The 26,970-nt window shown below is 43.4% G+C and overlaps 2 protein-coding genes across 11 annotated transcripts; one reads left to right on the forward strand and one right to left on the reverse strand.

Annotated features, from left to right (window-relative positions):
• Positions 1 to 4,337: 4,337 nt before the first annotated feature.
• Positions 4,338 to 7,292, reverse strand: LOC100283383 (uncharacterized). 2 transcript variants are annotated; one of them, XM_008649678.4, is made up of 9 exons: positions 6,978 to 7,292; positions 6,793 to 6,894; positions 6,571 to 6,655; positions 6,280 to 6,355; positions 5,865 to 6,028; positions 5,452 to 5,587; positions 5,226 to 5,342; positions 5,021 to 5,131; positions 4,338 to 4,906 (listed from the first exon to the last, which is right to left on the reverse strand). In XM_008649678.4, the coding sequence occupies exons 3-9, from the start codon at positions 6,651 to 6,653 to the stop codon at positions 4,625 to 4,627; spliced, it is 969 nt and encodes a 322-aa protein (XP_008647900.1). In that variant the 5' UTR covers positions 6,654 to 6,655; positions 6,793 to 6,894; positions 6,978 to 7,292; the 3' UTR covers positions 4,338 to 4,624. The 2 variants fall into 2 exon arrangements, with proteins under 2 accessions (XP_008647900.1, NP_001356591.1); NM_001369662.1 differs by having other exon boundaries at positions 4,340 to 4,906; positions 5,021 to 5,116; positions 6,978 to 7,231.
• Positions 7,293 to 11,504: 4,212 nt separating this feature from the next.
• LOC103631276 (E3 ubiquitin-protein ligase RGLG2) lies at positions 11,505 to 16,068 on the forward strand. Of its 9 annotated transcripts, XM_020539381.3 has the most exons (13): positions 11,732 to 12,057; positions 12,158 to 12,214; positions 12,588 to 12,855; positions 13,249 to 13,333; positions 13,785 to 13,925; positions 14,027 to 14,140; positions 14,367 to 14,464; positions 14,613 to 14,692; positions 14,807 to 14,912; positions 15,003 to 15,130; positions 15,247 to 15,481; positions 15,616 to 15,672; positions 15,744 to 16,068. In XM_020539381.3, the coding sequence occupies exons 3-13, from the start codon at positions 12,634 to 12,636 to the stop codon at positions 15,852 to 15,854; spliced, it is 1,377 nt and encodes a 458-aa protein (XP_020394970.1). In that variant the 5' UTR covers positions 11,732 to 12,057; positions 12,158 to 12,214; positions 12,588 to 12,633; the 3' UTR covers positions 15,855 to 16,068. The 9 variants fall into 9 exon arrangements, with proteins under 9 accessions (XP_020394973.1, XP_020394969.1, XP_020394974.1 ...); XM_020539384.1 differs by having other exon boundaries at positions 11,505 to 12,214; positions 15,769 to 16,068; XM_020539380.2 differs by lacking the exon at positions 12,158 to 12,214 and having other exon boundaries at positions 11,505 to 11,732.
• Positions 16,069 to 26,970: the final 10,902 nt, after the last annotated feature.

The raw sequence follows: 26,970 nt of genomic DNA on the forward strand, positions 1-26,970 counted from the left end.
CCCTGGTCTGGCGCACCGGACTGTCCGGTGTGCCACCGGACAGTGTCCGGTGCACCATCGGACAGTGTCCGGTGCACCAGGGGACTTCACGTTGAACTCCTCACCTTCGGGAAAATCCAGAGGCGCTCCGCTATAATTCACCGGACTGTCCGGTGTACACCGGACAGTGTCCGGTGCCCCAGGGGAAAGCGACTCTGGAACTCGCCAGCTTCGGGAATTTGCTCCGCTATAATTCACCGGACTGTCCGGTGTACACCGAACTGTCCGGTGAGCCAGCGGAGCAACGGCTACTTCGCGCCAACGGTCACCTGCAGGCGTTTAATGCGCGCCAGAAGCGCGCAGAAGTCAGGCACGCGCGCGCTGGCACACCGGACACTCTACAGTATATGTCCGGTGTGCCACCGGACATCTAGGCGGGCCCAGAAGACAGAGCTCTAACGGTCAGAATCCAACAGCCTTGGTGACATGGCTGGCGCACCGGACATGTCCGGTGTGCACCGGACTGTCCGGTGCACCATGCGACAGACAGCCCCACCAAACGGCTAGTTTGGTGGTTGGGGCTATAAATACCCCCAACCACCCCACATTCAAGTCATCCAAGTTTTCCTACTTCAACCACTTACAAGAGCTCTAGCATTCAATTCTAGACACTCCCAAGTGATCAAATCCTCTCCAAATTCCACACAACGCCTTAGTGATTAGTGAGAGAGATTTGCTTGTGTTCTTTTGAGCTCTTGCGCTTGGATTGCTTCTTTTCTTTCTCAATCTTTCTTGAGATCAAACTCACTTGTAATTGAGGCAAGAGACACCAATTGTGTGGTGGTCCTTGCGGGAACTTTGTGTTCCAAGTGTTTGAGAAGAAGAAGCTCACTCGGTCCGAGGGACCGTTTGAGAGAGGGAAAGGGTTGAAAGAGACCCGGTCTTTGTGACCACCTCAACGGGGAGTAGGTTCGCAAGAACCGAACCTCGGTAAAACAAATCCGCGTGTCACACTCTTTATTTGCTTGCGATTTGTTTTGCACCCTCTCTTGTAGACTTGATTATATTTCTAACGCTAACCCGACTTCTAGTTGTGATTAACTTTGTAAATTTCAGTTTCGTCCTATTCAGCCCCCCTCTAGGCGACTTTCAAAGTGCACGAGCGAAAGTTTCCAAAATCTACAACTTGAGCTCTCTACTTTAATGGGAATGAAGAGGTCAAACCAAAAACACGACAACCAACTAGTGGTTGGATACTCTAGAAAAACACTTACTTGTTATCTGGTATCATTAATAATATCTTCTAACATTTTGTGATACAAAGTCATCGCTTATATCATTGAGATAAATCTCATCCAACAACTTTTTTTCAATATATAGAATCACCAAGTCATTTAATCTCTCTTGAGTTATTGTTGGCCATAAATAGTTCACAAAAATATTTCAATTTTAAAAAGCTTCTCTCTGTCGATGCAACCATTATATATATAGTAAATAGTACTCTCTCTATATTAAAATAGAATTTGTTTTGCTTCTTTAGCGGATTCATAATCATCTAGTTGAATATAAATATAAAAATCAAGAGCTAAACTATTTTGAAACGGATAGAGTATTCGATAAGTAATTGAGATATTAGTTTAATAATCTAAACGAGACTGGTTGATAGCGCAATCGCTCTTTGCGTATTTGTGTCTAGAATAGATAGATTTAGCAGAAAAAGATGCTAACGTCTAGTAGCTAGGGGGCCCGGTGCGGCCGCACCCTCGGCAACCCCCAGAAACAGCCCTGTATATAAGAACCCAAAGAAACAAATATATTCCAAAACAGGCACCCAAAACTCTAAAAACACTCAAAGCGGTGAATTACCCAGGAGAGCATAACAATGTTGCTCCACAAGCGGCACTACTACTCCCTTGCACCGCTGGGTGGAGCTCGATGTCAGTACGGATGAGATGGAAAACTGATGAGAGAGAAAATAGTTGTTCATATTTTCCATAATCCTGACCCTTCCATCAGGCAGTGCATAAGTACTACTTGCTTACAAGCTGCCAAACCAGGCCCAGCTATTCTCGCGCACGCAGGCGCCCAACAGGTCACTTTCTTCGGTCCGGCCCATATACACGATCGCTCAGATGATGCACACGAGGCGGACGCGACCCGCCATCAGCCACCACTAGGGATGGCAATGGGTACGGGTATGGGTAAATAACCGCGGATAATTATCCATTGGATATGGGTATGGTGGAATTTGGTATCCGCGGGTACGGTTATGGATATAATAAGGTATCCGCGGATAATTTTTTCGCGGGTATGGATATCCAGTATCCATACCCGTTACCCAATGGATATATGACATGTGGGCCATCTAGATTTAATATGTTATCCTAAATTTTAATTTTCAATTTTTACCTATGACATGTTGATTGGTGCTGAAATTATTATTTGATGATGATGGAATGATAATTGTTTTTGAAATATGATAAAATTGTTGTTTGATGTTGAATGCTAAAATTGTAGTGGGCGGGCGGGTAACGGGTATCCGCTGGATAGCGGATACCCGACGGGTACGGGTATGGGTAGAGATCCATACCCACGAACGTTTATGGGTACGGGTATAGGTTGAGTTTTTTCTCGCGGGTATGGATTCGCGAACTATATATCCGCGTACTACCCACCCGATTGCCATCCCTAGCCACCACATCGTTTTCCATCTCATCAGTACTGACACTCGACACTACTGCTCCCTGGTAGTGCTGATCCATGAGCAGCAGAGCTGCTCTGCATGTTGCCAGCAGGCCGAACCAAAGTTCCAAATGTAAAAAACAATTTAAAACAACTCTAAATTATCTCAATTTTTGCACACACCTTCATATGAAAGTTTTAAAAGTATATACAAAATTTTAGCTCTAAAAGATTAAAACTTCAACCACAAGTTGAAAATACGCTTTAAAACTAGGGTTTTCTCAAAATCGATCAAGAGGTTGGATTTCCGTGTTCATGTTGAATCTCCCCAAACTACTTGGTGGGAGCAATCCTTGGAGGTCCTTGCACGTTTTTATCCAACCAAATGGACCCAAGAACTCCGATTTAAATCATCCAACAAAAGATCAAAATAGAGGATTGAAACTGAAAAATGCAAAGCTATAACTTCAAGAACTCAAAGGAGCACGGAAATGGATTTCACGTCACCATGAACTATTGTGGTAAGGTAAGGGCCACACTTCCTATATCTCAAAATATACATATAAAAAATAGTCTATTAAAAACATCTACATATCTCAGTAGTAGCCTAGCAAGAAAGAAATTCTAAAAACTACACTGCTAGATAGAAGCTAGAGAAATAGCTGATTGGGGGCAACCATCTCTTATTTATGGAGACTATTTCATATTTCTAACATACCCCTAGATATTCTAGAGTTAAACCACTTAGATAAAAGCATAATGATCGAACTCCAAAAGCGCAAATCTGAAGACCAAAGTTCATTCACAGATATGCTCAATTCGACGCAACTTATGCGATGGTTCCACATGTCGCCTCCGATTCTCGTCGAAACCGTGCTCCATATTTTAAGGACAAACCCACAAAACCATACCAAACTACCACATATAGTGTACTCCATATACAACCCATATGTTCTAGACACGTTCCACCAGCCCTCAATTGTGTCGACGACATGATTTGCTCTGCTATGTCCTTGTGGGGGTCGGTATCCATAGGTGTTAGCCATTGCAGGTAGTCGCCCGACTTCTACAGTGGTTTGATCAAGCCTCGACGCTCCTCCTTCACCGCTCTCGATTTATTGGCACAAACCCGCATGATCTTTACTTTCGTCGTCGACCACTGCCTTTGAACTACACACTTACACACCACAAGTCAAGAGACACGTGGCACAAACTCACGTCCTAGTTAGCTCGTCCAGCTCAACCCAAGACATTGTTCTATTGATAATCACTTATCATAAACTTGAATCATTAGGGCAAATTTTCATCCTTGTGTTCGTATGTTCGATAAATGAGGAGTTGCCTAATTAGTTTGTTCCATGGATGTGCAGTTTTTTTTTTTGTTTATTAACCTGTAACATTCAGTAAAACAACAGTGTGTACATGAATGAATGATGTGGATATTAGAAAAAAAAATAACGGCATAGCTTCAATCACAGCTCAATACGTGTGGCACACTTATTGCTTAGATCTTACAGCTATAACAGTAATCTTCCATTGCTTACAATCTCATGAACAACAGATTAGGTGAGTTATAACTTGTAAGTTTCTTTTTCGACAAGGGAAATTTTATTGAATCAAGATTGTCATGAGTTATGACTTGTAAGTTATTGAGTCCTTTTCTTTTAACAAGTCAATTAAAAAGTTGAGGGGGAGGGTCCCCCACCTAAGATTTCATTACCAGCAAACGCATACAAACAACAGTCTCATACTTGTACTAACAAGTCATTGAGTCCTCAAACTATCATTGTACCGAGTTGCCGAGCCAGTCAAGGTGCCCGGGCTCCGACACTGATTCTACAACCGCAAAGATAGTCTACAACACTGCAGGCACCCTGACAAACTGAAGATGATCAAGAGCATCAGGACTTGTGTCGCACACATGAAACATGCATCACATATAGCCTACAGGTGGATTTAAACTCTACTGATTGAGTGGTATCCACTCCAGCTCCAGTTCCACCTCCCCCGATTCCACGTTCTGCAGCCTCAGAGAGACCTCCTGCTTGACCTTGCCACCAACGACATTGACGGCGCTGTCCCTTGCCAGCGCATTATCTGGGGACCTGAGCCACTTGCCGATCTGCATGTCCGCGAGCAGATCAGGGTCGCCAAACGCTGTAGCTGCACTGATCATCGGCTGCAGGTCAATCTCTGCGTCACCCATCTCGTCATCCTTCGATAGCATGTCGTGGTCGAACACTTGCTGGGTTGGGTCATGAAAGATTGAAGAAAAGGTGTCTGTTAGACGCCGTTATCAATGTACTTCCGAATCTGAAGTCTATGGTTAGAATGCTCGTAATAAGGACTGTGGACTCACAAGTTTCAGAGGCCCGTAGTGCTGGGGAACTGACAGCTTAAGCTCTTCATTCCAAACAGGATTCAGATTACGTTTACTCACAGAAGTTTTTGCTTTCTGCAGAGAACAATGCTGATGTTTGTCAGCTGAAATGATCTGAACGAGACAATGATAAACAATCAGGAATCTATCAGCTAGGATTAATCAGTTTGGTGAAATGTGATACCTGCTGTCCTAGGGTCAGTACAACATAGGGGTCACTACTCATCAGGTCTCTTACAGCTAGTTTAGTCCCTCTTATCACTTTAACTTTTAGTATTCCAATGAACTCAACCATTCCAGCCTGAAAAATATATGAAGCGAAGGATGCTAAAAAGGGCATCGTGTCATTGAAGGTCGAAACCGACTCTTTTTATACAGCAAAATTTAACTAGCAGTTAAGTGAAACTTACCTCACTGCTGAAACTAGCAGAAAGAGACACAGAATTATCCATATGCTTTCGAGAGCTGGTCGCCTCTAAAGAGCCCTTATTGCTGGAAACTAACCTTAGGCTTGGCTTCAGGAATTCTTGCAACTCATACTTCGACCTGAGAGGTTGCAAAAACTACCAGTGTTCAGCAGTTACTATATCAAGAAAGTACTGATCAAATCTTTCATTCACAGGATTGTATTTTCATTCATACCAAGTTCTTCAATTAATGAGCTTGTAAAGCACAGAATAGCTATAGTGGTTCAGACAAAAGACACCTTATATTTTAAACTGAATGGCTAGCTAAATGCTGTCAAAAACTAAACTCGGTGACTCTTAGATAGCACCGTAATTCTTTATACTCCCCAAGCAAAATATTTGGTTATCCCAGGTACCTGATGAAATCAGCTCTCTCTTCTTGGCTAGAATCTGGATGCGGCTTCTGATAGCCCTCTGGCAGAAATGCTTCATATATAGCATTGGCATAAGAGTTTCCACCAACTTCTATCATGGAGTTGATCTCATCATCCGTCCATTGATCTAGTGTGACTGACAGCACCTGTGTCAAGCAGCAGATATTGGCTTCAGCCATAACATTTCAAGCTGCTACAATGCATAGCAACTTTGAAAAAAGAATTTAAGCTCCTCTTGCTACAAAAGGCGAATACAATAATCTTGCAACTTAAAAATGTTCTGCTTCTATCAACAAGGTCGTTGTAAAGCCAATTGAAACAAGAGAACCTCACTCGCATACTCATACTAGGTGCACAAGAGCAAGAATTAGCTTTATTTCTATCTACAATGAATAACCTTTGAAACATGTGTCCCGAGGCTTCTGTGAACACCAGAACACTTTAGGCAAATGAATACTCCAATGTTAGCCGATCTGCAGGAACAGAGTTTGTTATTCGCAAGGAGTGAAGTAGCCAACGGGACATTGATGTAAGATTGAGCATAGACTATGCATGACATTGGGATTAAAAAGGAGAAGAAAAAAAAACACTTGACAATTACAAGAACCCTAATATGTCCAGATATCTGCCCACCCATGCTTCATATCGAAATGATAACATGTTGGAGTCAAGAGCAGAGTACTCTTACGCCCATTTGGGATCAGGTGCGCCGCAGTCGGCACATACGCGGTTGCCGCTCTTCTGCAGCAACTCTCTCAGCTTCCTCGCCATATCTGATTTCGGGGTAAGGAACATGAGGTACGTTAGAAGCTTAGAGCAATCAGCAAGTGCTAAGAGATTCCAGTATGTTTTTTTTTTCCTTCTGTCCGGTTAGCAAGTGACGTTGAGTAAACACACGCAGATAACATACCTCCCTCGGTCAGTGTCAGCAGAGTCTCTCTGCTGCTCTTCTTCTTCGCCGCCCGCGAAGCTCTGCCCTCCAACTACACCAGACACCAACCGCCCCTTGACACTGCAAGAGCAAATCCAGAGAGAGTGAGGCGTCAAGAACCAAGAACGATCCTTCGAATCGAGTCGGTCGAGGAAGACCCTCACCAGGTAACCAGGATGCAACTGGAAGAAGACCAGCACCAGAAGCTGAAGCGACAAGAAATGGATCAGACGTCGACCTGCAGTTGCGTGCAGTTCGCCTAGCTGCGTGCCGGGGTTTCGATCTCCAGAGTTTCTCCGCTGCGTTTTCCCAGGGGGTTCTCTAACATGAGCGGAGCACAGGAGCGGGGGATCTGTTTGGTCGCCTTTTGGATTCACTAATCTTTGGACTTTGGAGCTCAGCCACAGAACGACAGAACGTAGACCAGGGCGGAACCGGTGGGAGTGGGAGTGCGCTGCCGGCAAGTGAGTGCGTTTAGATTCACAGGGAACTGATTAACTGAATGAAAAGTGAAGCTTAATCCCATCTTCTACTGCTTCGACAGCAACTGTAACAGTCGAAACAGAAGACTTTAATTTGAAGCGAATAGTCTGTAACATTTTTGGGTAGGGTAGTTTCTGTCCGTTCTACTTCAACTTTCGGTTCAATTAACCCTACAAGCTTAACCACTTCATAAGATCTGGATAAAATTTACCGCGCAGTTCATCGTTTGGTAAAAGAATTAAATAACAAGAATTTTTACAATGGTTGGAGAAAACACAGACCATCTATAAGACGAGATAAAACTACATTAGAAGTAACATATATAGGTAGTATAGGAACGGTGCTAAAAAATATGGAGCCAGTACCATTCCAATTTTTCTTCTTTATTTGTTTTTTTTCTTTACACGGGTAACTAGGTAATTTAAGAGTTTTCATTGAAGAGCAAAATTTTGATATTTTCATCCAATCCCTATCGAGCAAATTCAGTATCCATCTGATTAATTGTCCGTATTACCTTATCCTAAACCACCCTATGGGTCAACTTTATGTGAGCTACTGTTCGTATATATACACAGGAGAATCAGAATGTATGGATGAATACAGGATAAATCATTTACCTGTATCAAACTAGCGTGTCAGAGATGCGCGCTCGTACGCAGGCATCTAATCATTTACCTCGAGCATAGTGATGCAGCGATACTGGATACTGCGGGATAATTAATGTGCTACACTTGAACACGTCACCGCGCACGAGTGGATGCGGAGTCGTATTCCCTGTGTGCGGCTGTACGACACGTCACATACGAGATCAGACACGACACTCGTCAGTCGTCATCCCGATCGCAGACCAGCAAGAGGCCTCGACTGCTCACTGGAATAGACGACACGTGCGATCGCTCTGAATAATCCACAGTGATCAGTGCCACCACATTTGCACGATTTAAAACTTTTTAGACGGTATAAATACTTTTTTAGTATAAACTGTTCATTTGTTCTTTAATTTATCACTGGACACGATTTAAAAAGGCGAAAAAAATTGATGAAAAGCAATTTGTTAGTGAACTCTGGAAACTTATATGCGGCAACTTTTTTTCCCATAGAAAATGATTTCGTTTTTGGTGCGCTCGCTTCCATAAACTCTAATAGGTTGTTTGATTTGAGGAATGAGTTAGTCCATCATCTTCTCACTCCTCACTTTTTGTGTTTGGCTTGTGGAATAGAATGAGTTAATCCATCATCACTTTATTCTTTATAGTTAGCTAGTTAGTACTAATATGAGGAATGAGGTTATCCCACCAAATTTAAGAAATAGACCCATGATACACCACCATATTTTGGATGGAGTAATTCCTTAAACCAAACATCCCCTAGGTTTAAATTTGGAGACTGGACTGGACTTTTTTTTGCTGGTGCTTTGTAATTCCTCGGTTCCAAGTTCCAACCAGCTCAAATCATATTGTACAAAAGTCAAATGCTGACTCACGGCCTTTACGATCGTATGGCTCACGTTAACATGTGACATCAGCAGTGTGCTGGCCTTAGGCTGAGTCCAGTGCACAGCCTTCCTCTCGCCCCTGCCACGTCAGCTCTCGCCTCCACTCTCGCTCTTGCTGCTCCAGTGCACAGGCTGCAGCAGGCTACAGCCTCAGGCTATAGCCACGTCAGCTTTTCTATTTCAGAATTAAGTAATTCACGCGGATTTATTTCAACGCTCAGAAAAACACACAACATAATATTTTTTATTGAATTAAAAATTACAAAGTACATAATAATTAAAATAAAATGACATGATAATTAAAATAAAATTACATAACTCTAATCGGACTCCTCGATCTCATCCTCATCTTCCTCCTCTTCACGTTCCGCTTCCGGTTCCTCTTCTTCGTCATCTAGCAGACCAAGTTCTTTTTCGACCATCTTTACGACCCTGCCATGGGTACGTCTTTCAGCCGGGTCCATATCTCTGGTTGATCGGCCCTTTAGGATGTTCCATTGCTTCAAAAGCTTGGCCTTCACTAATCCACCCCACAAGTTCTTCATTTTGAATGCTTCACTTGTTGATTCGCTGCTCGTGGCTTCCTTCCCTTTCCCCTTCGTCTTTGTCTTTCGCGCAGCCGCCTTTGCCCTATCACGCCCCACTGGTCGAGGCACTTCCTCCTCGGTGTCTTCAGTGCCTCCAGAACTATATTCACCAGAGACTCCGAGTCGGGTTCTCTTATTCGCAGTCGAATCAGATCCACTACCAAGACCATGCTTTGCTGACCACTTGGGCTCGTGGCGAACAACTTGCCACCAATGATGGCGCTTAAATGGATGCCCCATTTTACCCTCGAACCTCGCCATTGCTGCATCCATGACCATTGCATCGTCAGCTCCGCTCCGACGCAACCTTTCTTCTTGGAGGTAGAATCCATTGAACTTGGTCACCTCCCGATTGTAGGTGACCCAATGATCTTTAAGTTGCTTGGCGGTTCGATGACGGATAGGGTCGGAGGTGGAGTTATATGTTGCCGCTATTTGGCCCCAGAAACTTGATCCGCTCTTATTGTTGCCGGAGATGGGATCATTAGAATGCATAAACCAAGCATTAACCTACAATAAAACCTATAATATAAGTAAACTAAAAAAATCAAGATTAAATAAATGAAAAACGATTCACTCACCAGCTTTTCCTCGTCTTCCTTCGTCCACTCTACCCTCTTTGGACGCTTTTCCTTCGACACGGGATTTTCCTCAGCTTGGTTTTCAGATCCAACAGATAAAGGTGCAACTGGAGGAGGTGCTCCATACGTAGGTGGAGCATATGGATGAGGTGCTCCATACGGAGGTGGAGCATATGGAGCATAAGGAGGTACTCCATACAGAGGTGGAGCATATGGAGGAGGGGCGTATGGAGGTATCTGGAAAGAAGCTTGACTTCCCTCCGCAGCAGGTGGGGGAGGGGCATACGGACGTACCGGGAATGAGGCTTGAATTCCGGCTTGGGAAGTTGGAGGTTGACCATATGAAGACGGTGGATATTGATACAAATGATAGGGATAAGGGTATGGTGGTGGAGGCGCAGCCGGAAATAGTACACGGTGGAGTGAGGCTGAAACATCGGAACGACGATGTAGTGAAGAAGACTCATCTAACGGAAGGGTTGTAGGTGACCCATCGGACTGCAAGAGATCCGTGAAGGTGTTCAAATCTGGGGACCAACCCGACATTGTGTGAAGAAAGGGGAGTTTGGAAAAGAAAAATGAGATGGAATGGTGTGTGGAATGAGCTCCACCCGGGTAGGGGTATATATAGAGGGATTGGGGATGAAATTTGTGATTTTTTGCAATTTTTTCAAATTTTTTGGACTCCAAACGGTCAAAAACGGCTAGTTGTAACGGCTAGCACACGTGGACCAATCAGATCGCGCCACGTCGCTCTCGCCCGCGCTCTCGCCCCGCCAGTGCCTCGCCTCCCTCTCGCCCGGGCGGGCGCTCCAGCGCGAGCGAGAGCGAGGCGATACCGCCCGCTCTCGCCGGGCGCGAGCGCCATCGTCCGGCGCCGGCCTCTCGCTCGCCTCTCGCCCGCGCGCGGGCGGCAGCGGCCTCTTCTCGCCCGCGCTGCCACCCACACTGCCACCAGCCTTATAGTTGTGAGGCTCTCCCGCAAAATTTCTAAATTTAAAAAATATTCAATATTCTTTACAAAATTTTGTTTTCTATATTTACTTCGTCTCCAGCATCGACCGACCTCTAAATTTGGCCCTCTAAAACCTTATTTATTCATCGTTTTTTATATTGCACTTGGATTCAACGTACTGCAATACAAAACGAAGAAATTAATAATTATTCATTAATAGATATTTGCGAACGTATAAACATTATACCAACAACTATTTTATACGTATTAGTTAAAACTTAAATTCTTGAACACGTTTTAGGATCTATCTAGAGCATTCAGATGTTTTCATGCGGGATCAAGTTTTTAATGTTTTAGTAGTATGTAGCTTTTTTACGTTTATCCTTCTAGACATGCACCGATGCACGGTGCATAATGAGTGTTTGCTCGTATCTAATTCTCTTTCCAGCGTTTTTGTCTATATAATTTACAGCTGTAACAGCTAGCTTTAATTTAAAGCGTAAGTATATGTTTTTGTAAGTATATGTTTTTATCACGAGCCGAGCTTTTAATGCATATACATCTCGCAATCGCAACAGACTTTCTGTGTCAGTGCCAGTGGATAACACACCAATCACCACCAGCAAAACGTGTTGAGCTCGGCCTGGTGATCGCGGCCAAAAAAATCCTAGTCTTCTCCTCTCCCGCGCCGAAGCTTCCTCCGCCGTGCGTCGTTTTCCCAGCAGCGGGGTCAGAGAACCGGTGGACAAGAAACCTCTCCACCCACCCACCTCCGCCGCTGCAGAATAGAAATTGCGGCATTGCCTCCGGCTTGAGCAGTAATTGACTTGACCTCACTTCCCCTGTGGGGAGGCTTTAATTTTCTTCCGATCGATCATAGTATCCGCTGCGGTGTGATTGCCTGCCCCCACCCCATTGCGCCTGCGCCTGCGCCTCGCTTCATCCGGTGCGCTGCCCGCCTCACTCCCGTCGTCCTCTTCCTCGTCCTCGCTCTCGTCGCGGAGCGGTGTGGAGGCGCGCGCTCCTTGAAGGCACGGGGCAAGAGCGGAGGTGAGTGAGTCCGAGCCCCGTGGATTGCTGGTTCGGTGGTCGGAACTCGTGGAGTAGCAAGAGCGGCGGCGGTTACGATATCTCACGCCAGCAGTTTGTCCTCATCTACCACCCACTTCCCCTGATCCCCTCCCCAGTACCCACTTCTCTCATATCCCCTCCCGCATCATCTCTCTTTTTTTCCTCCTCTTAGCGAGGACGCCGAATTCGCGATTGGCTTAGGCGGTGTGTGCGGATCAAATCGAGTCTGGTGAGTTCGTCCAGTGTTCGTTCCTAGCTAGTATTTGATTTGTATAATTATACTATCTATGTATGTTGTATGCATATATGCCATGCCGAAATCGAATTTCGTTCAGCCACCCTTGGATATCGTCTTGTATATGAACTGGCCCACGCTTCTTCTTCTTTTTGAATCTTACAATGGTCGATACTCGATCAGGTAGGAGGTATGCCCGTTATCGGCAACGGATTCCCGGCAAAGTTCCGTCGAAAATTCAAGAGAAAGCTGTTTTTTCCTAGATAGGCTACTGTATATGCTTTATTCCACCTTTTTTCTTGGCGAATCATTCCAGGTGTCCGACGAGTACACTGATGTTTTCCTTTCCTTTATTTATACTTACCAGGAAGATCATCTGGGTGTTGGAGTCATCCAGAGGCACAAGCTGAGGAATGGGGCAAAAGGACTCCAAGCCTTCACATGGATATGGCTACTCTTCTTATGATTACGGGAGTGCTTCATCGGGATACACCTCGAGAAACACTGGGAATTCGTCCTCCAGTTATAGCGTCAGGTACGCGCCTTCTTCGGAGAACAGTGTACAGCCGGAGACACATGCCAGGTTGCAGAGGAAGTATTCCAAGATCGGTGATGACTACCGTTCTTTGAGCCAGGTATGTCTTGGTGGCATGGCCACCACATCTTTTACTGCTGCTCTCATCTGCGTTGTTACTTTCGGTTTGTAGCTTCCACTAGCTTGGTGGAATGGCACTGTTTATCTTTTGGTTCAGTTATCCTTTGTGAATTTTGGAAGAAACTATGCTTGTAGGATTATTTCTTCCAAAAAATATTTCCACAAGAGCTCTATTGCTCACTTTTTATTACTGCCATGTATTAAGCAATATGAAAATCGTATGCTTGTCACTATATTCAATTTCGTACTTCGCTTCAGTTCCTTCAAGTCAGATAGGACATCTACTGTAGTCTTGCGCGCTATCTCCTCTCTGAGTACTGCAAACCTGAGGTTGTAACTACACCAATCTTTCTGTGGTTCTGTGCTGCTACAGGTGACTGAAGCTTTGGCACAGGCAGGCCTTGAATCTTCAAATCTTATTGTAGGCATTGATTTTACAAAGAGCAATGAATGGACAGGTTAGCAGATGACATTTCCCTCTTTTTTCACTTCATTAGATGCATACTTGTGCTTCTCTATGTCTACTCTGTGCTGCACTGGTACACATTACACACTAAGCTACCAGACTATTTCTTGATTTGCCTGGTTTTGGGGGGGCAGACTTTCTTTTCAGATCTAGTTGCTTTTCCTATATGGTAAAGTTTGTGGTTTACTATTATTGAAGAAATAGGCTTTACATGTAATGCCAGTGACATGCTAACTTATCTTCTGTTGTTTAGAGGAAACCATGTTACAGAAAGGACTTTTTTTTTAAAAAAAAGGATAAGCTAACAATTAGTACTGTCTCACTGTGGAAATGATGGCTCAACAATTAGTCATACTACTTTTCAGTTTAAACATGCAAAAAATCCATGTTGGATCATAAAACTTTTCTGTTTTCATTTAACTTACAAAAAAAATCCATGTTAGGTAAAATTTCCTTCAATCGCCGCTGCCTGCATGATATTGGAAACACTCCAAACCCATATGAGCAAGCTATATCTATTATTGGAAGGACACTTTCAGCATTTGATGAAGATAATTTGATTCCCTGCTTCGGATTTGGTGACGGTAATCATTTAGTTGCCTTTGTCTGATGATCACCTGATGGGTTTATAATAACATGTTTAAAGCACAGTGTTGATCCAGTGCTTCTGTTTTCTTCTGAGCAGCGTCAACTCATGATCAGGAGGTATTCAGCTTTTACCCAGAGAACCGCCCATGCAATGGATTTGAAGAGGCGCTAGACAGATACAGAGAAATCGTTCCAACTCTTCGATTAGCAGGTTTGTTTAGTGAAGATTTAATATAAATGCTTTTTTCTCTCTCTTTTGTTTTTCTGAATCGAAATAAAATTTGTTCTTTCATAAAAGAGAGAAAAGGAGCAGAATTGCTATTTTACATCATATTATAACTAGCTCTTTATTACATAGTACTGTGGTAGCTAAAATTTTAGTAGTTCATCAGGGAGAGAAGTGCATGCTAAAGTCTGCAGTTATTTTTTTGTAACAGGACCTACATCTTTTGCGCCGATGATTGAGACAGCAATTGGAATTGTTGACAGCACTGGTGGTCAATATCATGTTCTTCTGATAATCGCCGATGGACAGGTTGGTGAATACATTGTCATTTTGTCTTTGCCTTCGTTTTAGTCACCTGTTATTTCTTATCATTAAGTGGTTGCCAGCAAAGCTCTTTTCTAGTGCAACATTTTGATTGTCTATCCTTTTTTCACTTGGATAAAACTTCTGGTTCTAGGTTACCCGAAGTGTCGATACACAATCTGGACAGTTGAGTCCACAGGAGCGGGATACTATTGATGCAATAGTAAGAGCAAGGTAGTGTATTTTATTTGGGCTTTGAAAATAGTACTGTGCCTTCCTGTTCTACCTTGTCTACTGTCACAATAAGGCAAACACAGAGTAACATCTATCTTTTGTAAATAAAAACAGCCAGTTCCCCCTGTCAATTGTTCTTGTCGGGGTTGGTGATGGACCATGGGACATGATGCACCAGTTTGATGACAATATACCTGCTCGGTCATTTGACAATTTCCAGGTAACTTTTTTACAGATTATTTCTAATATGCAACAAAATATTCTGATTCATAAATGAACAAGCATGACTCTTCATTTTTTTTTTTTGCAGTTTGTGAATTTCACGGAGATTATGTCGAAGAGCATAGCAGCTGACAGAAAGGAGGCAGAATTTGCATTGTCAGCGCTGATGGAAATCCCTACACAGTACAAAGCAACAATTGATCTCCAACTCTTAGGGTATCTAATATAGCTTCCCAATACTATACTGGCTCCATTAGAGCTATAATTTGGGGTTTGGGCAATAACGGATATTTGATCACTTTATTATTATTATTTTTTTGCTACTGCTTCAGCCGTCGCCAAAGAATAACCCCAAGAATTGCTCTGCCACCACCAACAAGGACCGCGTATTCGCGGTCCAGTAGCTTTAGCCAACAGTCTGGTGTTTATTCGCGATCAAGTAGCTTTGACCAACAAACAAGTGGCGCCTCTCAGCAACGTTCTGAGAGCTTGAAACAGCAGAAGAAACCTGCAGCCCCGAAGAGACCTGACACTTATGCTTCAGAAAGAGCTTTAGAGGACAGAATTGTATGTATATCTTTCTTCCCCACCCCAATTTTCAAGCTCGAAGGCAAAGCTAAACTGCTAATACTGGGGATTCCATCTTTACCTGTGCTGGCATCTTTACGATGCCTAGTCTGATATGGCCATTTTACCTGCAGCTGTGCCCCATCTGCATGTATAAATCCAAGGACCTTGCATTTGGATGTGGACATCAGGTGCGGGAGCCTTTAGCCAACTACACTCGATGTTTTTTACTGGACATTTGATTTACTGTTGTGCATTCTAGGCTGTTTACATACATGTGCATGCAGACTTGCTACGAATGCGGGAGAAATTTGGAGCGCTGCCCTCTGTGCCAGCAGAACATAACCACGAGGATCAGGCTCTACTGATTTGATCAGGCTATGAATTAGAAAAATCTTGGAACAACAGACTCCCGGGCAAGATGTTCAGAACCAGCTTTGTTTGTACCGTGCTTCATTTTGTAATTGGTGTCACTTTTCTCGGTAGTTATGCCAAAGGAAAGCGCACCAGAAAATAATGTACATATTTATCTTCCAGTAGTACTGTACATTGCGAGCTGCACATAGATCAAGGTTTTTTTGTGTGTGTGTGGGTGTGTTCAAATAGGGGCCGGATGAAGGGAAGAGATCAAGTGTATATATATATATATATATATATATATATATATATATATATATATATATATATATATATATATATATATATATATATATATATATATATATATATATATATATATATATATATATATATATATATATTAGGAGCTCTGGCTTACAATAACTAAAGGAAGACAAAGCCAGACAGTGCAATCCGGTTGAGCCGGACCAGGTCTATAAAAGAAAATCCGTAGTGCTATTGATCAGTTTTTCACGCCCCATCTCGATTCATTAGCGACGGCAGTTGCCCGATAGCGCGCGCGGCGGTGGACCCTCTTGGCCAGTGGCTGCGGTGGCTGTGGCTCTCCGACCTCGACATGAGGTGGCGGCGGTTCCCAGGCCGCCGGTGGTGGCCCCCGATCCAGAGGGCGAGCGATGGCAGTGCCCTTGTGCGGTGGCGGCGGTTCTCAGGCCGGTGGCCACAACTCCATTACTTCGACGCGCGGTGGCGGAGGTTCCTCGATCCGGAGTAGTGGCGGCGGTTCCCCGATCTAGAGGGCGAGCGATAGCGGGGCCCTTGTGCGGGCAAGCGGTGGCGTCCCCGAAGCCCCGAGGAGGCGGCACTTCCAAGGCCGGCGAGCAAGCGACGCCCATCGACGTGCGAATAGCGACGGCGACACATGAGGCACGATGTTCGAGCGAGCAACGTCACAGAAGTCGTGAGATGCGCGCAGCGATGATCGCGCGTGACATCCTCCGATCCGACACAATTTTCTTTTCGATTATTGTGTTTTATGCCTACCACATGTATTATTTACGCTAAAAACTGTACGATTTTATGCTTGAACACGGAGTTCGTATATCAGTTTACTGCATGCACATTGGAAAGGCAATTCCTTGATTTATATTGTTCGTAATTTACGCGCATGCAATGGAAACTCCCACGATTTTGCCATAATTTTTGGATCTGTATAAAAATAGAAACCGCATGCATGCGGCTGCCATGTTTTTCGGATCTGTCATAAAAATAGGATCGTAATAACAACCTACTAGAGCTATCAACCTCTCATTAACTCGGTATTTACGCTTATAATTGAGGGATTTTATGCTCAAAACTTAAGGTTTTTACGCTCTATCCGGAGATGCGTCCACCAGTGAACAACATGCCAGATTTTTTACGCAGTGTAAGGAATTGCATAAATACCTACACCGTGTAGTATAATTTGTTTCAGTATACATCATAAACTAGTTCTAATGAGTTTAGTTGCATGACTGTTGGAGGGATCCTATATTTATGAAGAAAATAAAATATTAAATGCAATTTTTTGTTTCTATGCATGCAATTCATTTTTTTCCATTGCATATTCTTTCCATCATAAATTCGTGTGCATGCAGCTGGTAACAGATTTTTACGCAGTATACTGAATTGCATAATTTTCTACAAAGTGTATGTTGGGGACTTGTTCTCAAATGCTATGAATTAAGAACAAGGCAACATAAAATATTAATGCCCTTCATCCGCGGAAGCATTATCTCCCCAAGAATTTAATGAGCTTCGGACGAAGGCCATAGACAAAATATCACGAAGGTCATACCTTCGTGATCAGGCTTGAAAAATAATATGAAGTAAAATGTAAAATATAAGGCATTATAGAAAAACATGTCGAAAATGAATAACAATATTGACACGCATTTTATTATGTGAATCTAAATATTGAAACATAATATTTAGGAACATTATTACCTTCGTCTTAGCAGAAAGCAATAATTCCAGCGTAATGTGCCAGTGATTACAAGATTGCGTGAACAATACAGAGGTACTGTTCACCTATTTATAGGCACAGGGCGTAGTCTGTGAGGAATTACAATCATATCCCTCATAAGGGATTACAACGGTGACTCAAACATTTATGGACTAGAAGGTCATTCTACTTTTATGTCGGTTTGCAGATTCCGAAGCTTCATGAAGAGGAACCTTCGGTCATCTCATACTAACAGCTTTAGCCGAAAACTGCTTCTTCCTACAAGACCTTCGGCGACGAAGCATAGTCCCAACAGTAGCCCCTTTCGCGGTGCTAGATCGTTTTTCGTGACGAGCTTGATCCGTGAAAAAAGTCTCCTAAGCTTCAGGAAGCCGAAGGTCCAAAAAACACCTTCCCTGAGCTCGTTGACGAGAAACGATTCAGTTTTCCAGCGCATAGCGGTCCCACCTTGCAGAGTTATTGTTTGGTCTCTGCGGTCCACCGTGCAGCGAGTGCAAGCGGCTGTCCGCGTGGTGTAAAAATCCTGGCGCTTCGCCTTCTTACCTGCAGTACTATATAAACAGACGAGTAGGTGTGAAGTTACCACAACATTCATTGCTATTTGCACTGTTTTGCTGCCAAAATTTTTAACTATAGCCGAAGCTTGACTCTCGGAATCGAACGAAGCTCCAGCTTGAAGCCTGCTTCGTCAGAAGAAAAAACTTCGGAAGAAAAAGTATTTAATTCCCACAAATTCAGAAGTAAATGGCCAGAGTGCGCTCTACCGCTAGGGTTGAGCGTGAGGGAGGCGAAGCTGAAGGTTCGGAGACTATTCCCATCTCCGAAGCAATGCAACGATCCGGGCTGGTAACTTCGGAAAAAATCCCCAGTGCCGATGCAGAACAAGCAATTGCCGAAGTAGAAGAAGAGAACAGTGAGGGAACTCATCCTGAAGATGATTATCGTATTGCTATGCCAAGTAAACCCAGCCACTTGGACTTCGGAAAGTCTACTGTTTCGAAGGCTGATCTCTCCAAGATGGTAAAGTCGGGCTTTTTCAGTGAAAGTCAGAAGAAGCTACTACGCTTCGGGGGGGAAGAAACTACCCCAAAGCCGGAGAAGGATGAAGTTGTCATTTTCAAGAGCTTTCTAAAGGCTGGATTGAGATTCCCCCTGCATGGGATAATTGCAGAGGTATTGAAGAGGTTTGGTATCTACCTTCATCAGTTGACTCCTAACGCTATCGTTAGGCTTAGTGTTTATATCTGGGCCCTCCGAAGCCAAGCGGTCGAACCGTTTGCGGACAGCTTTTGCCGAGTTCACGAGTTGCACTATCAGACGAAGGCTAGAAAAGATGGATTGCATGACAATTTTGGTTGCTATAATTTTGTTTATCGGAAAACCACAAAGTTTCCTGTAATCAGCTACCGAAGCAAATGGGCAGCAGGCTGGAAGTCGGAGTGGTTCTATGTCAAGGTTGATGACGATAAGGAGAAGCTTGTGCAAAGTCCACTTGAACTAATCTTCGGAGAAACCCGGCCTCGTTGCAACATGACACCAGAAGGCCCAACCCAACAAGCGATGGATGAATTCAGAATTATTGCAGAGCATATCAGTACAAGAGACCTGGTTCAGGAGTTTTTGGCTTTCAGGGTTTTTCCTAGTTTAAAAGAATGGGAAATGCCGAAGCTAGAGGGCGAGAAAAAAGAAGGAGAACTTGTGCGGTTATCTTACTATTTCAAGTTTAAGAAATACTTTAAAACACCTTGCCAAGAGTGGCTGGATACAATTGAAGTAATGTGCAATGAAATACTTGGCAATTATTCCAAAAAAGAAGATCAGTTGATGACTGCGGCCTTCGGCACCCGTCCGAAGCGAAGACTGAATCGAGTGCTGGACGCCTTGGGTTTTGAATACCCTGACTACGAAAATCTGAATAAAGGTGTCGGAGGCCGGAAAAGGAAAAGGATAACCGAAGCCTTAAATGAAGATGAGAAAGAACCATCAGAGAAGAAAATTCCGAAGAAGAGGAAAGCGTCTTCTCCGAAGCAAAAAGTATCCGACGAAGAAGAAACTCCCGCATCACACTCTGCCACTAACGTGGAGGAAATTTTGAAGGTAATGACTGAATCCCTGCCTGCGAAGCTAAGTCCATTGGGACCTCAACTGACAAAGTTTTTTCAGAAGGAAAAGGAGCCCGAAAAACCGAAGAAAACGACTAAAGCAAAAAGGCAAAGAATCATTGGTGTGACAGAGGTCATTGACAAGACACCACCGAGATCTTCAGCTCAGAAGATACCAGCGACTGAGGGAATGACAAATATTGAAATCACACCTTCGGAAGTCGCGGCTGCCGAAGCTACCTCAATTGAAGATTTGAACTTGGAAAGCACAATTGAACACATCAACAAAATGCTGCTAGACATGGCCACAGAAGAAGCTACTACTGCCGCCGAAGAGGCCGTGGCCGCAGCGTCGGGAAAAGAAAAGGAAATTGCTGACGAAGCTTCAGAGGACGAAGCCTTCATGTTTCAAAATTTAGTTGGAGAAAAATTGTCAAGAACCGAAATAGAAGAGCTTAAAGAGTATGCCAAATCTTGCGGATATAAACCAGGAGCACTCCTCTTCGGAGGTATTGATGATGAAAAATTGGACTGTATCCGAAACCAAACTGGAGCTAAGGTTATCGGTACTCTGTCAAAGAGTATCGGTTTTCCGAAGCTAGAAACGGACATTAGCCGCTACCGACGACAACATATCGTTGGTAGTTTATTTTATTCCAATTTCAAGGTGAACTATTTTTCCCCTGACTTTTATTGTTTTGAATAATGAAGACATGTCTAACGAAGGTTGTTTTCGTGCAGAGCATGCTGTTGAGCAAAGCTTTGAAAATGCAGCAAGATCTGGAAGACAAGAAACATGAAGTTATAATTGAAAATTTAGAAGGCAAAATAAAAGAGCAATCAACTACTATTGAAAAGAAGAACTTCGAGCTCCAAGCGACTGAAGGCTTACTGGCAGAAGCCGAAGCTAAAATAACAGAACTGAACACGAAGCTTCTCTGCCAGTCTGAACAGTTTGAACAAGAAAAGCAAGAACTTGATGCAAAACTTGAAGCCGAAGTCCAACAAAATTTAGTTTTGAAAAAACTATTGGCGGGCCTTCAAGACAAATGTTTAGAATTTAGCAACAAATGTATTCAACGACTAAGAAAATTTTTCCATTCAGTCGGAGCTAGCAGTGAGAAATTCACCCCGTCAGCTGAAGATTTACCAAAGATCTTCGAACATATTGAGGGTGAAATTGATGAGCTTGACGAAGTTATAGCCGGGCACGGTGACTTCTGCGCCTGGGTAGCTTCTCGGGGCACTGCTGCAGCTTTCCTAAAAGCTGGCTGCGATCATGGAAAGATTGTCAATAGGCCCAATTTCACTTTATCACCATCAATTCTAGATGACATTCCTGATCTCGCCCGAAGCATTTCCAATAGATTTGTAAAGATGATATGGACAAAAGGCGGGCGAGAAAAGGCTGGAGACGAAGCTCGGAGTCATCTTGAACCAGTAAGAAATCATACCTTGTGCTTACCTATTCCTTCAAGCTCGATTTTGACTTACAACAACTTAATTCATGTAGGATGACGAAGCCGAAGCCGATAGTTAAAAAGAATGACGCCGAAGCTGAAGTCCCTTGAAGATTAAATAGGAGTAGACTGTAGACAGACTCAAGAAACTTTTGAGATAACTTTTGTAAATGTAACTAAACTTGTCTGTAATGAATTATGTTCATACCTTGTAATATGCTCTTATCCTTTCATTAATGTACGAGAGGTGCTTTGATGTGGACGAAATTATCTTTTTGAGCCGAAGGCGAAAAAACACCTTCCCTTCTTTTCGTACACAGCGAAGCATAGAAAACAACATTTCCCTTTCTTCCGAAGCTCTTCTTTTCGTACACGAAGAAGCTCTTCTTTTTTTCTTTTTGCCGAAGCAAGCACTTATGCTATGATGATGATTATCCTACATATGCCTGGATGAATGTTTATGAATGCAAATGTTATGATGTAATGTGATGTGCAAACGAATGTCCAAACACATATCCGAAGCCATAATCACAGCCATTATTTCCTTAGAAACAATCACATATCAGCGCTGACCTTCCGCTGTAAGCTCTGCATTCCCTTAGGAACGACTTTGGAGCTTCTTCGCCTTTTACTTTCGGCGGAATCAGCGTTGACTTTTCGCTGTAAGCTCTGCATTCCCTTAGGAACGACTTTGGAGCTTCTTCGCCTTTTACTTTCGGCGGAATCAGCGTTGACTTTTCGCTGTAAGCTCTGCATTCCCTTAGGAACGACTTTGGAGCTTCTTCGCTTTTTACTTTTCGGCACTCGATGGTGCATTCTCAGCTTTTACATTTACATTCTTGGGGGATTTTGCTCTTATATAACTAAAAAAGGAAATTACATATGATGGCCCCATTAAAAACCTTTCTCCCCCTTCAGAAAGGAAAAGGGTGCCATGAAAAAGAAAAAATATAAAAAATTACATCAGGTTACACGTAATATCGCCGAAGCTCATCCGCATTCCAAGATCTAGGAATGTCGTTGCCGTCCATATCCTTCAATCTGTATGAACCGGGTCTTGATGAAGATGCTACCAAAAAAGGTCCCTCCCATTTCAACTGCAACTTGCCCACTGTATCTGGGTTAGCCACTCGCCGAAGCACCAAATGTCCTGGCTCAATATTCTTTAGCCGAACCTTTCTATCACGCCATTTGATTGTTTCGGCTTGATACTTATTAATGTTCTCCACAGCTTGAAGCCTGATCCCTTCTATAGCATCTTTCTCCACAGAATAAACAGCTTCAGAATCTGACTCTGCCGAAGCTACTACTCTTATTGATCCAGTTTTGGCTTCCTCCGGAGTTATTGCTTCGTCGCCAAACAATAGTTTGAATGGAGTGAAGCCTGTTGACCTTGATATTGTTGTGTTGTGGCTCCATACCACTTTGATTAATTGATCTGGCCACTTTCCCCTGGGTTGATTGAAGATTAACTTCATTATTCCTGTCATTATAATGCCATTGGCTCTTTCAACGAGTCCATTTGATTCCGGATGCCTGACTGATGCAAAATGGATCTTCGTACCAATTTGATCACAGAAATCTATGAAAGCTTCGGAATCGAACTGTGTTCCATTATCTACAGTGATGGCCTTTGGTACCCCGAAACGACAAACAATATTCTGCCAGAAAAACTTTTGAATGGTGGCCGAAGTTATTGTGGCTAAAGGCTTTGCCTCAATCCATTTAGAAAAATATTCCACAGCCACTACAACATACCGTAAGTTCCCTTGGGCCGGTGGTAACGGACCTAACAAGTCAAGGCCCCACCTTTGCAATGGCCAGATGGGTTGTATGAGCTGGGTTAAGGACGAAGGTTGTTTTTGATCTCTTGCACATTTCTGACAACCTTCGCACTTTTGAACTAATTCCGCTGCGTCCGAAGCTGCCTTCGGCCCATAAAACCCTTGACGGAAAACTTTTCCAAGTAACGGCCTAGATCCAATGTGAGATCCACACAGGCCTGCATGTATTTCTTTCATCAATTCTATGCCTTCGGTTCTAGATACACACTTGAGTAGTGGAGCACAAACTCCATGCTTGTACAACTCCCCTTCTATCATGACATATGGACGAGCTCTTGCCTCTATCCTTCTGTTATAAGTTTCGTCATCTGAAAGGAATTTACCCTGAAGGTAAGAGATGATCTCAGTTCTCCAATCTTCGCTATAAACAGGAGATATATTGAGGACTGCTCTTTCAAGAAGTTCCACTGAAGGTGCTTTTATTGTTTCGAAGAACACATCCGAAGGTAATGGCAGCCCCTGCGCTGCTGACTTAGCTAGCAAATTAGCATGCTCATTTTGTCCTCGAGGGATATTTTTGACAGAAAAACCTTCGAAGGAAGCTTCGACTCTTTGGACCGTGTCTAGATATTTTTCAAGTTTCGGATCTTTAGCCTTGCAACTCTTGTCGATATGACCCGAAACAACCTGGGAATCAGTTTTAAGAATGGCCCTTCTGACTCCCATTGCTTTTAACTTCCGAAGACCCAAAAGCAGGGCTTCGTACTCAGTAATATTGTTTGTACAACTAAAATCGAGTCTTGCCGCATAACAAGTTTTAACTTTGGATGGTGAGACCAATACAGCGACTGCTCCTGCTCCGAAGGTTCCCCAAGACCCATCGCAAAACACTGTCCATACTTCGGCATCTTTATTTGTTTCTTCATCCTGAGCCCCTGGCGTCCACTCGGCGATAAAATCTGCCAACGCTTGAGACTGGATCGAAGATCTATGCACATAATCAATGCAAAATTCATTGAGCTCTGCAGCCCATTTTCCAATGCGCCCAGTAGCTTCTCTATTTCTCATAATATCCTTCAACGGCTGCGAAGAAGGAACAACAATATTGTATGCTTGAAAGTAATGCCGAAGCTTCCTGGATGCCATCAAAACAGCATATAACACCTTCTCCAATTCTGTATAGTTTCTCTTTGATATGCTAAGAACTTCAGATACAAAATACACTGGGACCTGCTTCCTGACTTGGCCATCAAGCTTCTCCTGAACAAGTGCTGCACTTACCGTTGAGTGCGAAGCTGCCACATATAATAACAAAGGAGCCCCTGGCGTTGGTGGAGTTAATGTTGTTAGATCTATCAAATATTGCTTCAGTTCCTCGAAGGCTTTTTGTTGGCTTGGTCCCCATTGAAAGACTTCGGCTGATTTCAGCACTTCGAAGAATGGTAAATTTCTTTCTGCAGATCTGGATATAAATCTATTGAGAGATGCCAGCCTCCCTGTCAATCTTTGGGCCCCCTTTTTTGTAGTTGGTGGCTCCATTCGAAGTATAGCTTCAATTTTACTTGGATTAGCTTCAATTCCCTTTGTTGAGACCAAGCATCCAAGAAATTTCCCCTTCTTTACTCCGAAGACACATTTTTCTGGATTCAACTTTAGGCCAGCTTGTCTAAAACTGGCGAAGGTCTCCTGCAAATCAGCAATGTGATTCTCCTGTTTCGTGCTTTTTACAATGATATCATCAACATAAGTTAGCACATTTCTGCCTATCTGAGACTGGAGAACCTTCACAGTCATTCTGCTGAAACTTCCTCCAGCGTTCTTGAGCCCCTCAGGCATCCGAAGGTAACAATATGTTCCACTAGGGGTTATGAAACTGGTCTTTGGCTCATCCTCCTTCTTCATCCAAATTTGATGATAGCCTGAATAACAATCGAGAAGACTCATAAGTTCTGACGAAGTTGCGACATCAACTAAGGAGTCTATCCTTGGCAATGGGAATTCGTCCTTCGGACAAGCCTTGTTGAGATCTGTAAAATCAATACACATCCGCCATTTGCCATTGGCCTTTTTTACCATAACAGTGTTAGCTAGCCATTCTGGGTACTTTACTTCTCTGATCACTCCTGCACTGAGGAGTCTTTTGACTTCATTACGAGCACCTTCGGCCTTGTCATCAGACATTTTTCGAGGCCTCTGCTTTCTGGGTCTGAAGGATGGGTCAACATTGAGCGAGTGTTCAATAACATCCCTGTTAACTCCGCAAAGATCATTGGCTGACCATGCAAAAACATCTTTGTTGTTGAACAAAAACCTTATCAAGGTTTTCTCCTGTTCTTCGGATAATTGAGAGCCCAACAACACCCTCTGCTCTGCTATGTCCTCACATAAGAGCATGGGCTTCGGCTGATCTGCTGAAGCTGCTTTCTCCCTTCTGAATTTGTACTGTTCACAAGCTTCAGCTCCATCTATGTTATGGATTGCTTTTGAGTCAGTCCAGTTTCCCTCAGCCCTTCTGGCAGCTTCCTGACTCCCATGAATAGCAATGGGTCCTTGATCCGAAGGTATCTTCATGCAAAGGTAAGCAGGATGAAGAATTGCTTCGAAAGCATTGAGGGTGCCACGACCAATAATTGCATTGTAAGGGTATTCCATGTCAACAATGTCAAACACAACTTGCTCAGTTCTGGTGTTGTTGATGAATCCGAAGGTCACTGGCATGGTGATCTTGCCCAGTGCTACAATCTGTCTTCCTCCGAAGCCACAGAGAGGGTGTGTAGCATCATGAATCTTATCTTCTGGCTCTTGCATTTGCCTGAAGGCCTTAGCAAATATGATATCAGCTGCACTGCCTGTATCAACCAAGACATTGTGGACCAGAAACCCTTTGATAACGCAAGAAATAACCATAGCATCGTTATGAGGAAAATCCTTGAGTTGAAGGTCCTCCTGGGAGAAGGTGATTGGTATGTGGGACCACCTTGACTTGATGAAGGGTCCCTGCACTCCAACATGTTGTACCCTTCTCTGCGCCTCTTTCTTTTGCTTTTTGTTGGCCGGTTCTGAGCACGAACCACCTGTTATCGGGAGCACCAGCTTCGAAGCCGAAGCAGCTCCAGCTCGATCGTTGAACGAAGCCATCAGCTCAAAAAAGTGGAAGTGAGTTCACCGGAGGTGGGCGCCAATGTTGGGGACTTGTTCTCAAATGCTATGAATTAAGAACAAGGCAACATAAAATATTAATGCCCTTCGTCCGCGGAAGCATTATCTCCCCAAGGATTTAATGAGCTTCGGACGAAGGCCATAGACAAAATATCACGAAGGTCATACCTTCGTGATCAGGCTTGAAAAATAATATGAAGTAAAATGTAAAATATAAGGCATTATAGAAAAACATGTCGAAAATGAATAACAATATTCACACGCATTTTATTATGTGAATCTAAATATTGAAACATAATATTTAGGAATATTTTTACCTTCGTCTTAGCAGAAAGCAATAATTCCAGCGTAATGTGCCAGTGATTACAAGATTGCGTGAACAGTACAGAGGTATTGTTCACCTATTTATAGGCACAGGGCGTAGTCTGTGAGGAATTACAATCATATCCCTCATAAGGGATTACAACGGTGACTCAAACATTTATGGACTAGAAGGTCATTCTACTTTTATGTGGGTTTGCAGATTCCGAAGCTTCATGAAGAGGAACCTTCGGTCATCTCATACTAACAGCTTTAGCCGAAAACTGCTTCTTCCTACAAGACCTTCGGCGACGAAGCATAG

The sequence above is a fragment of the Zea mays genome, chromosome 6, assembly GCF_902167145.1.
Source record: "Zea mays cultivar B73 chromosome 6, Zm-B73-REFERENCE-NAM-5.0, whole genome shotgun sequence".
NCBI classification, from domain to species: domain Eukaryota; kingdom Viridiplantae; phylum Streptophyta; class Magnoliopsida; order Poales; family Poaceae; genus Zea; species Zea mays.

Bases quoted from the DNA above. Each gene is read 5' to 3' on its own strand.
- LOC103631276 (XM_020539380.2), top strand. From the start codon at position 12,634: ATGGGGCAAAAGGACTCCAAGCCTTCACATGGATATGGCTACTCTTCT. The intron at 14,141-14,366 runs GTTTGTTTAGTG...TTTTTGTAACAG, and splicing joins TCCAACTCTTCGATTAGCAG to GACCTACATCTTTTGCGCCG. The intron at 15,131-15,246 runs GTATCTAATATA...CTACTGCTTCAG, and splicing joins ATTGATCTCCAACTCTTAGG to CCGTCGCCAAAGAATAACCC.
- LOC100283383 (XM_008649678.4), bottom strand. From the start codon at position 6,653: ATGGCGAGGAAGCTGAGAGAGTTGCTGCAGAAGAGCGGCAACCGCGTA. The intron at 6,029-6,279 runs GTTATTCATTGT...TGCTTGACACAG, and splicing joins TCGGGACACATGTTTCAAAG to GTGCTGTCAGTCACACTAGA. The intron at 5,343-5,451 runs GTAAGTTTCACT...TATATTTTTCAG, and splicing joins CTGCTAGTTTCAGCAGTGAG to GCTGGAATGGTTGAGTTCAT.